Genomic DNA, 14,812 nt, shown 5'->3' on the forward strand with positions numbered 1-14,812 from the left:
GATCAAGGACTAGCAAAGGACCACTGCTCGCTCAGGCAAATAAATGGCCCCGAGTTTGCGCTGTGTCCTAATTTTATTCACAAGACTTCAAAAAGCTTGTTTACTGAGAAATTGGCATAACATCAAGTGTAACTTTTACTTAAAGATACATGGAGTGCACCTGCAAGATAGCTTAGTAACAATATAATATCAGAAGGCATTAATTGCTATTGCTTCTATGGATCCCATAACATTCCTCTCCTTATCTTAAGGGATGATAACCTTGGAAAGTACAGAAATCTTATGAGAATGTTTTACTGAAAAAAGCCCAGCAACTGCCTTCAGTCACATAGACCTGTTTCAGTGACCCACCTTCAAGTCACAAAACAATTCTCTTGGCAAAACATTCTTTTCTTGTTGGCTGTGTTCCCATCCAAGGTCATGCAATGGATTATTCCACTACAACTAAGGTGTTGCAACGCGCAACGAAAAACTAATGATTGATGCTTCTCATCTCTCCATTCCTGTCTGTCTGTCCCTGTCTATCCCTCTCTCTGACTCTCACTCTCTGTCTCTAAAAATAAAAAAAATAAATTCTTATTTATACTAAAGCCAGAAAAATATTCTCCTGTATTTTTTGCCAAGATGTACATATTTGTTTTCATTCACACTTAGATATCTGACCTTCCTGGCTGAGTAGCTCAGAGGTTAGAGTGTTGGCCCAATATGCCAAGGTTGCAGGTTCCATCCCCAGTCAAGGCACATACAAAAGTCAACCAATGAATGCATAAGTAAGTGGAACAACACATTGATGTTTCTCTCTCTCCCTCCCTTCTTCTCTCTCTCTAAAATCAATCAATAAAAAATTAGATATCTGATCTACCTAGAAGTTATTTTTATGTGTGTCATATAATGAGGATCTAATTTTTTGGTGTATGAACAGCAAATTTTGCCCTAACACCATATGAGGCCATCCTCCTCCCTGGATCATATTAGAGTCACTCTGTCATACACCAAGGCTGCTATGTGCAGGAGTCGGAACCTGGGCTTTGTCAGGTTGCTCTGATCTGGATCATTGGGCTAATATCATAATGTTTTAATATGCTTTATAATAAGTTTTCTATCTAGTGCGGATAAATCCTGTACTTTGGGAGGAATGTACTTCATTTACAAAATTTTCTTATATAAAGCTTTTCTTGGTCTTTTACTCTTCCCATTAGAATTTTAGAATCAGTTCATTAAGATCCTTTAAAATCCCTTGAGATTTTGATTAGAATTTGTAGGAGACGACCCTGCACCAATATAAATGGCAGTTAACTGCAGAGCAAGGGTAATTGGAGACAAGAGATCTTGGAGTATATTGGCCATAAAGAGACATTGGCCAGGGTTACTTGAATGCATGTATGCAGGATTCTTGGTGGAATGTCTCCAAGAACCAGATGTCTTTTGTGATTGATAAGCTCTGGGACTCTGACTCTTCTTGTGTCCTTGTTCATGAAAAGAAACAGTAGACGTGCAGGGTTGGGGATGAAATGGATGAAAAAAAAAGGCTTGTGTAACTTTCTAGTTTTATCTGCTGAGCTGTGGCTTTTGGAACTCAATAAATATGCAGTGGCGCTGTTTCTTGGGGCTGGTTCCGCCTTATGAGTTTCAGCCCTCTGCCCAGTTATTTGAATCTGGTGTGTCTTTTGCCTCGTCAGCCCAAATCATAAAGAAATTCGTAACAAGAATTTCATAGAATTTATATATTAATTAAAGATGAACTCATAACTTTATGAAGTTGAATACTTCTAACAATGAGTTAGGTATACTTCTCCATATTATAGTCTCCATAAGTTCTTCAGCAATTTATTTTGTAACTTTATTTGTAAAGGAATTACATGTATTTTATTGGATCTAGCCTTAGGTACTATATATATATAGTATTTTTCTGAAGTTGGAAACGGGGAGGCAGTCAGACAGACTCCTGCATGCACCGACCAGGATCCACCAGGCATGCCTACCAGGGGGTGATGCTCTGCCCATCTGGGACATTGCTCTGTTGTAACCAGGGCCATTCTAGCACCTGAGGCAGAGGCCATAGAGCCATCCTCAGTGCCCGGGCCAATTTTGCTCCAATGGAGCCTTGGCTGTGGGAGGGGAAGAGAGAGACAGAGAGGAAGGAGAGGGGGAGGGGTGGAGAAGCAGATGGGTGCTCCTCCTGTGTGCCCTGGCCGGGAATCGAACCTGGGATTCCTGCACGCCAGGCCGACGCTCTACTACTGAGCCAACCAGCCAGGGCAGGTACCTTATATTTTAATTGTTATTGTGAATTGTATATTTTTCTTCTACACTTTAATTGGTCGTTGCTAGTATAAAGGTTACTAGTAATTTTTGAATGTTGAACTAATAAACAACAGCTTTGTTGCACTCTTATTGGTAACTTATTTTTTACATATAGAGTCTCTTAGAAAAATAATTTTTGTCTTTTCCAATCCTTATAAGTCTTTTCTTTTTCTTGTCTTATTGCATTCGGCTAAACTCTCCAGGACAGTGTTGAATAGTAGCAGTGGTAGCAGGCAATTTTGCTTGTTCCTGACTGAGAAGAATATTCTAATGTTACACCACTAATGGTTGCTGTGTAGGAGTGTGGTAGATCTATCAGGGTAAGAAAGTTTCCTTCTTTCCTTCTATTTCTATTGCTAAGTATTTTTCTGTTTCTACTTCTGTTTTCCATTTCATTGTTAAGAGTTTTTATTATGGATGGGTATTGAATTTTATCAGGTAATTTATTTGTATCTTGAAATAATTTTTCCCCCTTCAATTGGCTTCATGTAGTGATTTATATTGATTAATCTGCTGCTGCTAAAACATCCTTGCATTACTGGAATAAGTCCATCTTGATTGCAATGCATTATTTGATTAAATGCTGAATTAAATTTACTACCACTTTATTTAGGATTTTTGCATCTGTTTTCCAAACTATTACTATCTTTTCCTGTAATGTCCTTGCTTAATTTGTTATCAACATTATGCAAGTCTCATAAAATGACTTGGGAAACTTTTTTTATTTTCTAAAATGAATTGTAATAAAGTAGGAATTATATATCTCTGGAACTTTTTTTTTGACAGAAAACTTTTTTTTTTGAAAGAGACAGAGGGAGTCAGATAGGGACAGACAGACAAGAAGGAAGAGAGATGAGAAGCATCAATTCTTTGTTTCAGCTCGTTACTTGTTCATTGATTGCTTACTCATATGTGCCTTGATGGTGGGCAGGGGGCTACAGCAGAGCGAGTGACCCCTTGCTCAAGTCAGCGACCTTAGGCTCAAGCCAGCGACCTTGGGCTTGGGCCAGTGACCTTTGGGCTCAGGCCATCGACCATGGGGTCATGTCTATGATCCCACTCTCAAGCCGGAGATCCTGTACTCAAGCCAGTGAGCCCATGCGTAAGCCAATGAGCCGGTGCTCAAGTCAGCAACCTCGGGGTTTTGAATCTTGGTCCTAATGTCCCAGTCTGACGCTCTATCCACTGCACTACTGCCTGGTCAGGCATATCCCTTGAACTTTTGTTAAAACTTATCTGGTCCTTGAGTCTGAGTTGCAAGGTAGGTACAGGGATTAGGAGTGGGAATGTAAATGGGAAGGAGTGAGAGAAAGGGGAGAATTTTTAAAATAAAATTCTGTGTCTTTAATGGTTATTGATCCGTATATACATTGAGTCAATTTTTAAAATAAAATTCTGTGTCTTTAATGGTTATTGATCCGTATATACATTGAGTCAATTTTTAAAATAAAATTCTGTGACTTTAATGGTTATTGATCCATATATACATTGAGTCAATTTTTAAATGTTTCTATAAAAGTTTCCATTTGACATAAAATCGCCAATTTTCTGTCATAAGATTGTTCATAGCATTCTCTTATGCTTTTTATAACATCTAAGGGTTGTTTTTGTTTGTTTGTTTTTTTTGCAGTGACAGAGAGAGAGTCAGAGAGAGGGATAGATAGGGACAGACAGAAATGAAGAGAGATGGGAAGCATCAATCATTAGTTTTTCGTTGTGACACCTTAGTTGTTCATTGACTGCCTTCTCATATGTGCCTTGACCGCGGGCCTTCAGCAGATCAAGTGACCCCTTGCTTGAGCCAGTGACCTTGGGTTCAAGCTGGTGAGCCTTGCTCAAACCCGAAGAGCCTGCGCTTAAGCTGGCGACCTCAGGGTCTCGAACCTGGGCCCTTCACGCTCCAGTCCGACGCTCTATCCACTGCGCCACCGCCCGGTCAGGTGCTTTTTATAACATTTAAATACATCTGAAGTCATGGCCCCCTTCTGGTTCTTAACATTGATCTTTAATAATTTTAAGCCTGACCAGGCGGTGGCTGAAATAAATTTTATAACTAGTTTCTATTTCTCCAGTGGTGAATCCTTCACAACTTGGGTTCCTTATCAGGAGGGAGAGCCAAGAAGTGGTTGTATGGAACTTGGGTAAGCGTGTTACCCTAGAATTCCGAGGCACTCTCCTTCTAAAGGTGCCACAGACTTGTTAATGCTCGGGATGGAAATAGGGCACAATTACTAATCAAAGACCTATCTTTTTTTTTTTTACAGAGACAGAGAGAGAGTCAGAGAGAGGGACAGACAGGGACAGACAGACAGGAATGGAGAGATGAGAAGCATCAATCATTAGTTTTTCATTGCGCATTGCAACACCTTAGTTGTTCATTGATTGCTTTCTCATATGTGCCTTGACCGTGGGGCTACAGCAGACCGAGTAACCCCTTGCTCAAGAGTGACCTTGGGTCCAAGCTGGTGAGCTTTTGCTCAAACCAGATGAGCCCGCGCTCAAGCTGGTCACCTTGGGGTCTCGAACGTGGGTCCTCGGCATCCCAGTCCGATGCTCTATCCACTGTGCCACTACCTGGTCAGGCCAAAGACCTATCTTTTGAAGAATATCCTTCTTTCAGGGTTTAATAGACCAAGTCAGATGGATAAGATATTAATCAAAATTGTCTCTTCTGAAGAAGGCTGATAAAAATTGACTTGCTGGTCCCCACAGATATCCAGGCAATTAAAACGCATTGATTTAGTTTTCACTTCAATTAATGTTGCATTTTGGTTAGTGAATACACACTTTTTCTGCCTGTACACATCCCTTGTATTTGTGTTTCATTACTTGATTAAAGCTGAGTGAAATAGGAGGGGTGTTGAAGGGAAAAGCCCTTTGTTTCCCTTGCTTTCTTTTAATAAACAGTATATTCTTTCTTTGCTTGTGAAAAAAAAAGAAAATGTCTAAAATCTTTAAAGCAATAAGTAACAGAATCATGCATATAAAAAAGAAAATATGAAACAAAGAAAGGTATAAAGTGAGAATATTTTTTTGAATGATGTTTTATTTTTATTTATTTATTTATTTATTTATTTATTTACAGGAACAGCGAGAGAGTCAGAGAGAGGGACAGACAGGGACAGACAGACAGGAACGGAAAGATGAGAAGCATCAATCATCAGTTTTTCGTTGCGACACCTTAGTTGTTCATTGATTGCTTTCTCATATGTGCCTTGACTGCGGGCCTTCAGCAGACTGAGGAACCCCTTGCTGGAGCCAGCGACCTTGGTTCCAAGCTGGTGAAGTTTTGCTCAAGCCAGATGAGCCCGCGCTCAAGCTGGCACGACCTCAGGGTCTCGAACCTGGGTCCTTTCTCATCCCAGTCGACGCTCTATCCACTGCGCCACCGCCTGTTCAGGCTAAAGTGAGAATATTTGAATATGAAAACTGCTTAAAATTATTATTATTTTTTGTGTGTGTCTGATGGCACAGTGGATAGAGCATCATCCCGGAGTGCCAAGGTTGCCGGTTTGATCCCAAGGGTATCGTCTTGATCCCCAGGTAGTCAGTTCCAGCTCAGGTCAGGGCACCGAAGAGAAGCAATTAAGGGGTGCACAGCTGAGTGGAACGAGTTGATGCTTCTTTCTCTTTGTCTCCCTCCTTCCCCTCATTTCCCTTCCTCTTTCTCAAAATCAATATGAAAAAATTACTAATATTTCACTGTCTGCAGATTTAGGGTCCATTACCTATGACATAATTCTTGTACAAAGATAACAAAATCTTTTTTTTTTAATTTTAAAACTGATCATTTATTTTTTATTTATTTATTTTTTTTACAGAGACAGAGAGAGAGTCAGAGAGAGGGATAGACAGGGACAGACAGACAGGAACGGAGAGAGATGAGAAGCATCAATCATCAGTTTTTTGTTGCGACACCTTAGTTGTTCATTGATTGCTTTCTCATATGTGCCTTGACCGTGGGGTGGAGAAGCAGATGGTCGCTTCTGTGTGCTCTGAGAATTGAACCAGGACATACATATACCCGGTTGATGCTCTACCACTGAGCCAACCAGTCAGGGCCTCATTCTGATCTTTTAAATTTTCAAGATAAGCAGTGATTTGTCAGAGGATGGCCTCCACAGATTTCTGGAAACAGGTGACCCACTGATACTCTTGAAAATTGGCAATATTTCCAACAGGATCATGTAGTACTTGAAATGAGAAAATTCAGTCACACTTCTCATGGTGATATCATCTATTCTGTTGATCAATCACTTTCTTTCTTTTTTTTTTTTTTTTTTTTTTTTTTGTATTTTTCTGAAGTGAGAAGCAGGGAGGCAGAGAGACAGACTACTGCATACGCCCTACCAGGATCCACCCGGCATGTCCACCAGGGGGTGATGCTTGGCCCTTCTGGGGCATTGCTCCACTGTAACCAGAGCTATTCTAGTGCCTGAAGTGGAGACCATGGAGCTGTCCTCAGTGCCTGGGTTAACTTTGCTCCAATGGAGCCTTGGCTGTGGGAGGAGAAGAGAGAGACAGAGAGAAAGGAGAGGGAGAAGGGTGGAGAAGCAGATGGGCAGTTCTCCTGTGTGCCCTGGCCAAGAATCAAACTTGGGACTTCCACACAGCAGTCCAAGGCTCTACCAGTGAGCCAGCCGGCCAGGGCTGATCAGTCACTTTCTTATTACAGTCCTGAGTTGGGCAGGCCGGATACATGGTGTTCTCTTTGCAGAGATACACCACTGTTGCCGCAGAGCTGAGTTAGTCTGCCTTGTCACCTTGGCCAGGTTCTCCGATTTACATCATACAAGGTTTTCCTGTTGGTGTGGCTTCCTGCTATTCCTCCATGCTTTAGATCTAAGATGGAAACACCATCTAAGGCTTGTTCTTCTGAATCAAACCATCCACAAAGCTTATAGGGTTCCCTCTGGTAACCATTGTACTATTGTCTGCATCTATGAGTTTTTGTTTATTTGTCTTATTTGTTCATTCATTGCTTTCAGTTTTATATCCCACATATGAGTGATGTCATATGGTTCTTGACTTTTTTCATCTGACTTATTTCGCTTAGCATGATACTCTCAAGACCCACCTATGTTGTCGGAAATGGCAGTATTTCCTTTTTTCTTATGGCTGAGTAGTATTCCATTGTATGTATGTACCATCTCTCTATCCATCTGTCTATCAAGGAAGGACACCTCAGTTGTTTCCTTGTCTTGGCTGCTGTGAATAATGCTGCAGGGAATATAGGCATATATAAATATATTTATTTTCTAACCCAACAAACAAACCCTTATTAAACACCTACTGAAGCATGAAGTCCACAAACACTGAGAGGTTGTGCTCTAAAGAAATCGCCAGAGCTTGACCAGGAGGTGGCGCAGTGTATAGAGCGTCGGACTGGGATGCTGAGGACCCAGGTACGAGATCTTGAGGTTGCCAGCTCGAGTGCGGGCTCATCTGGTTTGAGCAAGGCTCACCAGCTTGGACCCAAGGTCGCTGACTTGAGCAAGGGGTTACTTGACCTGCTGTAGCCCCATAGTCAAGGCACATATGAGAAAGCAATCAATGAATAACTAAGGTGTCACAACAAAAAACTAATGATTGATGCTTCTCATCTCTCTCCATTCCTGTCTGTCTGTCCCTATCTATCCCTCTCTCTGATTCTCACTCTGTCTCTGTAAAAACAAACAAACAAACAAAAAAACAAAGAAAGAAACCACCAGAACAATACAAGATAAGACAGTGAGTCTTCCCAAAAGACAGTACTCTGACATCCACCCTTTCTTGACCAGAGAGGAAACTCAGAGACCTTGTGACCATTGCCACCAAAACTTTCCTTCGCCCCCACAAGCTTATGACAATGCTCCAGAGTGTTCGTGAGTATTATCCAGACTTGACTGTGATCGTGGCTGACGACAGCAAGGAGCCTTTGAAAATTAATGACAGCCATGTGGAGTACTACATCATGCCCTTTGGGAAGGTATGTCCCTCCCAGGTGGGAGACACTTGGGTCCCCGGACAAGAGGGCTCCAAAGTCAGATTCTGTCCTGGAAGAGGCTGCTTCAGTGGCCTTCCCAAGGAAGCAGGGTCCTGGAGTGGAAAGGGGCAAGACTCCTCTGAGTCCCCTCGCTGACACCAAATTCAGCCTTTCCTCACACTTGGTGTGGAAGTTGACTGAGGTCCTTTTCAGTGACGAGGTGTCTCACATCCCAAGGGTTCCTGACACGTGAATCCAACAGCAGAGGAACTTCTCACCCCTGTGACTCCACCCAGGCTGGACCGGCTCTCTCTGTCCGTCTCCTCACGAGGACACATAGAAGGAAATGGATACTATATGTACCAAAGTGTCCCACTTTCTAACATCTTCCAGGCAACATAATGGGAAATGGAAGGAGAGCGACAGAGACTCTAGGAAAAGGACTTCAACCCATCCATAGTGGCCTCAGGGCCAAGGAAGGGCTCTCTGGTCTTTCAGTCTTTGATCCAGAAAGTTGCTGTTGCCTTGGCCGGATAGCTCGGTTGGTTAGAGCATCGTCCCGAAATGCAGAAAGTTGCTGTCCTTCTTCCAGTGTCTCTGAGACATGGCCTCCCTTTAACTCAGAGGTTCTCAACCTCAGTATATTGGATTCATCCCCACGAATTCTGACATGATTTGTCTGGGGTACTGCCTGGCTATTGGGACTTGAGAAAGCTCCCCAGGTGATTATTCCAATGGTAACCACTGACCCAACCTCATTCTGTTGACAGGGTTGGTTTGCTGGTAGGAACCTGGCCATATCTCAGGTCACCACCAAATATGTTCTCTGGGTGGACGACGACTTTCTCTTCAACGACAAGACAAAGATTGAGATGCTGGTGGATGTCCTGGAGAAGACGGAACTGGACGTGGTAAGGGAGAGCTGCCAGCTTTATCCGCAGTTGCCACCTGTAGAAACAACCTAAAGAGGGAAGGAAAGGAGAAGAGAGGAGAGGAAAGCATGTGAGCAAAGAGGAGAAAAAAGAGAGAAAAGGAGAGGGAAGGAAGGTGAGGGAGGGGCAATGCAGATGAGTAGCCGGCACAGCTCTGGGTTTGAGAGCATCACCCCAGGACTCAGGAGATGTGCGAGTTCTGTTTCTGCCTCCATACTTACTTCACTTTGGGAAAATCATAGCCCTGCCTCAATCTACCACTGTGGCTTCCTTAAAATGGTGTGTTTATGCATCACTTCTAACCTACTATGGAGAATGGCGGCAGAAAGAGCGTAGTGCTTTGGTTTTGTCAGACACCATTTGAAAAAAATGTAAATGGTACAAAGCTTTAAAAGCACATATGTATATTCCTAATGACATTTAAAAAAGAAGAAAGTATGGCCTGACCAAGTGGTGGCACAGTGGATAGAATGTCAGACTGGGACACAGAGGACCCAGGTTCGAAACCCCAAGGTCGCTGGCTTGAGTGTGGGCTCACCAGCTTGAGCACGGGTTTACCGGCTTAAGTGTGGGATCACAGACAAGACCACATGGTCGCTGGCTTGAAGCCCAAGGTCACTGACTTGAGCAAGGGGTCACTTGGTCTTCTGTAACGCCCCAGTCAAGGCACATATGAGAAAGCAATCAATGAACAACTAAGGTGCTGCAACGAAGAATTGATGCTTCTCATCTCTCTCCTTCCTGTCTGTACCTATCTGTCCTTCTATCTGTCTCTCACTCTCTGTCACAAAAAAAAAAAAGAAGAAAATATGGAAAGAAAAAAAAAGGGCCTGGCCAAGTATCTCAGTTGGTTAAAATGTGGTCCCTATATGCCAAGGTTGCGTGTTTTGATCCTCAATCAGGGCACATACAAGAGTCAACCAATAAATTTATAAAGAAGTAGAACAACAAATTGATGTTTCTCTCTCTTCACATCTCTCTAAAACTCAGTAAATAAAAAATTTAAAAATCAATCAATAAATAAAGTCTGACCTGTGATGGCACAGCGAATAAAGCATCAATTTGGAATGCTGAGATCGCCAGTTAGAAACCCTGGGTTTGTCTGGTCAAGGCACATATGGGAGTTGATGCTTCCTGCTCCTCCTCCTTCTCTCTCTCTAAAAATAAATAAATAAAATCTAAAAAAATCAATAAATAGCCTGGCCTGTGGTGGCGCAGTGGATAAAGCATCGACCTGGAAATGCTGAGGTCGCCGGTTCGAAACCCTGGGCTTGCCTGATCAAGGCACATATGGGAGTTGATGCTTCCAGCTCCTCCCCACCTTCTCTCTCTGTCTCTCTCTCCTCTCTCTCTCCCTCTCTGTCTCTCTCTCTCCCTTTCTCTCTCCTCTCTAAAATGAATAAATAAAATTTTTTTAAAAAATTAATAAATAGAAATTAAAAAAAGAATAAAGTAATAAAAACATCAAGTCAATTCAAATATAGAAAAGAAGAAAAAGGTGCTGATAATTAACGACACTTGAAATTTGGGAAGAGGATAGCTCTTATTTCTTCACCATACACAATAGTACTTATGTTAAAATGACAGATAATTAATTAGCTTGATTGTGGTAATATTTTCACAATGTATACATATATAAAAATATCAGGCTCTATACAGTAAATACATATAATATGTCAAAGATATCTCGACAAAGCTGTTTAAAAAAAAAGAAAAGAAAAAGAAAAGAGCCTGACCAGGCGGTGGCACAGTGGATAGAGCGTCAGACTGGGATGCAGAGGACCCAGGTTCGAAACCCCGAGGTCGCCAGCTTGAGCACGGGCTCATCTGGTTTGAGCACAAGCTCACCAGCTTGAACCCAAGGTCGTTGGGTCCAACAAGGGGTTACTCGGTCTGCTGAAGGCCTGCGGTCAAGGCACATATGAGAAAGCAATCAATGAACAACTAAGGTGTTGCAACGCGCAATGAAAAACTGATGATTGATGCTTCTCATCTCTCTCCGTTCCTGTCTGTCTGTCCCTGTCTATCCCTCTCTCTGACTCACTCTCTGTCTCTGTAAAAAAAAAAAAAAAAAAAAAAAAAGAAAAGAAAGAAAATAGATAAATGGCACTGTGACCACAATTAACTCTTACTCCAGGTGGACAGTCCCCAAAGCATCCGAGTGACTAAGAGATCTCTTGATACTCTTATAGAGACCAAATCACAATAGCGTAAATGAGACAGAAGATGTAGTTCCTGCACATGTCCAAATCCAAGCTGGCACTTGACTGCTTCCCACGTCATCCTGGACCAGCTTTCTTCCCTTGTTGCTCGTCATCCTCGTGTTCTCTGCTGCAAGGCCAGGAGAAAAGGGAACAAGGAAGTGGAGGACCATTGTCCCTTGAATGTGACCTAGAAGCTGCATCTACCTAAATCATAGCCCTTCAGTCAGGACTTAGTCACATAGTCAGACTTTGCAAAGGAAATGGAGATATTTCATCTTAGGTGGATAGTGAACTGTATCTTAATTTAATCCACCCAAAACCCAGAGGGTTCATTTACTAAAAGGAAAAAGGATAGAACAGGCGATGGGAGATATTAGCAGGCTTTACCATGCCACCTGGGGTGATTGTGATGGTTCAGGAATAGATGTACATGCTTGTCTTTTTTGGCTTGGCCTCAGACATATTAATGCACGTGTCTCCCATGAGTGCATGGACAGCTGCTCAGAGAGGCGAGCGGGAAGCAGGGAATGGGAGGATGACAGCTTGACACAAACTGCAAGAAGCTCGACAGGGGAGACCCCACATGCAGACCATTGAGCACACAGGGTGTCTCTTGCCTGCACTCAGATACTGCTCTTCCTAATGGAAGGGAGTGAGTTAGCTTTTTCTGGAAAGGATGAGCTCACTGCAGTGTAAGCAGAGCAGAGAACATGCCTGCCCTTTTGGCCTAATGTGCTTTCTGCTCTCACCAAGATTTTCTGGGGTGAGTAGAAATGAAGGATCAAAGGACCCAGCAGGATATGCTGAAGGCCTTGACCTCAATAGCAAGAAGAGAGTAACCGAGGGACAGTTGGAAGGGTAGATAGAGAAAGGATGTGATTCTATTTATTTATTTATTTATTTATTTATTCATTCATTCATTCATTCATTCATTCATTCATTCATTTTAGAGGAGAGAGAGACAGAGAGGGAGGGAGAGGGAGAGAGAGAGAGAGAAGTGGGGGAGGAGCAGAAAGCATCAACTCCCATATGTGCCTTGACCAGGCAAGCCCAGGGTTTCGAACTAGCGACCTCAGCATTTCCAGGTCGATGCTTTATCCACTGCGCCACCACAGGTCAGGCCGGATGTGATTCTTGTTGTAACTGAGGTTTCAGTCCAGTAAGGCTTCCTGGCAGAGGCAACCTAGCTATCGAGTCTGTGTTCTCTAACATGTATTTCTCTGCCCACGGGCTAGGTAGGCGGCAGTGTGCTTGGAAACACGTTCCAGTTCAAGCTGTTGCTGGAGCAGAGTGAGAGTGGGGACTGTCTTCACAGGAGGCCAGGATCTTTCCAGCCCCTGGATGGCTTCCCTAACTGTGTGGTGACCAGTGGCGTTGTCAATTTCTTCCTGGCCCACACAGAACGACTACTACGAGTTGGCTTCGACCCCCTCCTGCAACGAGTGGCTCATTCAGGTGGGGAGGCTGGAAGAGTGAGGACGGGAGCTGGGTTATGAACTGACCTTGGAAGTGTGTCCTTTCAAGGGCTGCTCCACTGATCACGGTCGCTTGCCTGGCATCAGTGGGCTTGCTTTCCCTTTCACCCCAAACTAAGGAGCTCATGGTCTCTCCGGCCTCCCTCTTCACCCTCTGGCTTCGTGTCTCCTGCAGGTTATTCATGCTTCTCTGAGATGCCCTTTCCCTCCCTTTCCCCACAGCCCTGTCCCCTCCCTCTTTCCCCAGCCTACTTCCTATTCTTATTTTCCCAGAAATCCTTTCCTATTTAACTACAACTGGTTAAATGCTCTCTCTTCTCCTTCTTATTCCCTCCATCCTGGAGTCCACAGCTCTGTCCAGCTGAAAAGCTAATCTGTATTTCTCTGCCCTTTTACTCTTTTTTTTTTTTTTTTTTTTTGTATTTTTCTGAAGCTGGAAACGGGGAGAGACAGTCAGACAGACTCCCGCATGCGCCCAACCGGGATCCACTTGGCACGCCCACCAGGGGCGACGCTCTGCCCACCAGGGGGCAATGCTCTGCCCCTCCCGGGCGTCGCTCTGTTGCGACCAGAGCCACTCTAGCGCCTGGGGCAGAGGCCAAGGAGCCATCCCCAGCGCCTGGGCCATCTTTGCTCCAATGGAGCCTCGGCTGCGGGAGGGGAAGAGAGGGACAGAGAGGAAGGAGAGGGGGAGGGGTGGAGAAGCAAATGGGCGCTTCTCCTGTGTGCCCTGGCTGGGAATCGAACCCGGGACTTCTGCACGCCAGGCCGAAGCTCTACCACTGAGCCAACCAGCCAGGGCCTCTGCCCTTTTACTCTTATCTCTGTCTGAGAAACGAGCTTGTTTATTTCCTTCCAAATCAGCTTCGGCAGGTGGTTTTGCATGGGCTGAGCCTCCCCAGGGGTACAAACTGTGTCTCTTCCCTCTGATTCTCCTCCTGGACCTGGAATATGGCCCTGGGCCTTGGACTGAAGCTCATATTTCCTTCTTGTGCTCTCCCTCTCTTGGCAGAGTTCTTCATTGATGGGCTCGGGAGCCTGCATGTGGGGTCCTGCCCAAACGTGGTTATAGGTCACCAGGCCCATTCTCCAGATGTGGACCTGGAGCTGGCTGCCCTGGAGAAGACCTACAGGACATTCCGGGCCAACACCAGGGCCCAGATCCAGTTCAAGCTGGCTCTTCACTACTTCAAGAACCATCTCCAGTGCTCCACGTAAAGGTGCCTGGGTATTGAGAAAGCACTAGATTGACTGGTCATGGGTATCTGGCATAGCAGAACCATCTGGCTACCAAAACGTGGACTCCTGAAAACATGGACATTGTAATAAACTATCTAGTGTAGGGCAAATGGAACAGGTTCAGTTACTGGGAAGACCAATCAAAGGCTAAGGGTTAGCCTGACCTGTGGTGGCGCAGTGGATAAAGCGTCGACCGGGAAATGCTGAGGTTGCCGGTTTGAAACCCTGGGCTTGCCTGGTCAAGGCACGTATGGGAGTTGATGTTTCCAGCTCCTTCCCCCTGTCTCTCTCTGTCTCTCTCTCTCTCCTTCTCTCTCTCCTCTCTAAAATGAATAAATAATAATAATAAAAAAAGAATTAAAAAAAAAGACTAAGGGTTATTAGAAATGGGCCAATCACTGATCAGGGCAATGGAGACCATATTAAAAATGATTATTATTTGTCTGATGCCTTACTGTGTTTATGAAGCACTTATGCATACAGTATCTCACATAGTTTCCTCAGATCTCACGGGAAAGAGAACTGACATCCTCAGTCAAAAGAATGTCTGGATAGAAGATGATTTGACTTTGGGTGATGGGCACACAACGCAATTTACAGTTCATGTATCCAGAGGCGGATTAAGGTCAGTTGAGGCCCTGGGCGCAGAAGAAAATATTGAGCCCCTTTAAAAACAGAGACAGACAGGGAAAA

General features: G+C 44.0%; 1 protein-coding gene across 3 annotated transcripts in view; it reads left to right on the forward strand.

Moving 5' to 3' along the window:
- The window catches only part of B4GALNT2 (beta-1,4-N-acetyl-galactosaminyltransferase 2 (SID blood group)), a 48,745-nt gene extending 34,583 nt beyond the window's left edge, over window positions 1-14,162 (forward strand). For all 3 annotated transcript variants that reach the window (XM_066364473.1, XM_066364474.1, XM_066364475.1), the window contains exons 8-11: window positions 8,085-8,272; window positions 9,040-9,180; window positions 12,641-12,860; window positions 13,893-14,162. In XM_066364473.1, the coding sequence (XP_066220570.1) occupies window positions 8,085-8,272; window positions 9,040-9,180; window positions 12,641-12,860; window positions 13,893-14,098 (755 nt within the window). In that variant the 3' untranslated portion in view covers window positions 14,099-14,162. The remainder of the gene's footprint in view (window positions 1-8,084; window positions 8,273-9,039; window positions 9,181-12,640; window positions 12,861-13,892) is intronic.
- Window positions 14,163-14,812: the final 650 nt, after the last annotated feature.

The sequence above is a fragment of the Saccopteryx leptura genome, chromosome 2, assembly GCF_036850995.1.
Source record: "Saccopteryx leptura isolate mSacLep1 chromosome 2, mSacLep1_pri_phased_curated, whole genome shotgun sequence".
Taxonomy (NCBI): domain Eukaryota; kingdom Metazoa; phylum Chordata; class Mammalia; order Chiroptera; family Emballonuridae; genus Saccopteryx; species Saccopteryx leptura.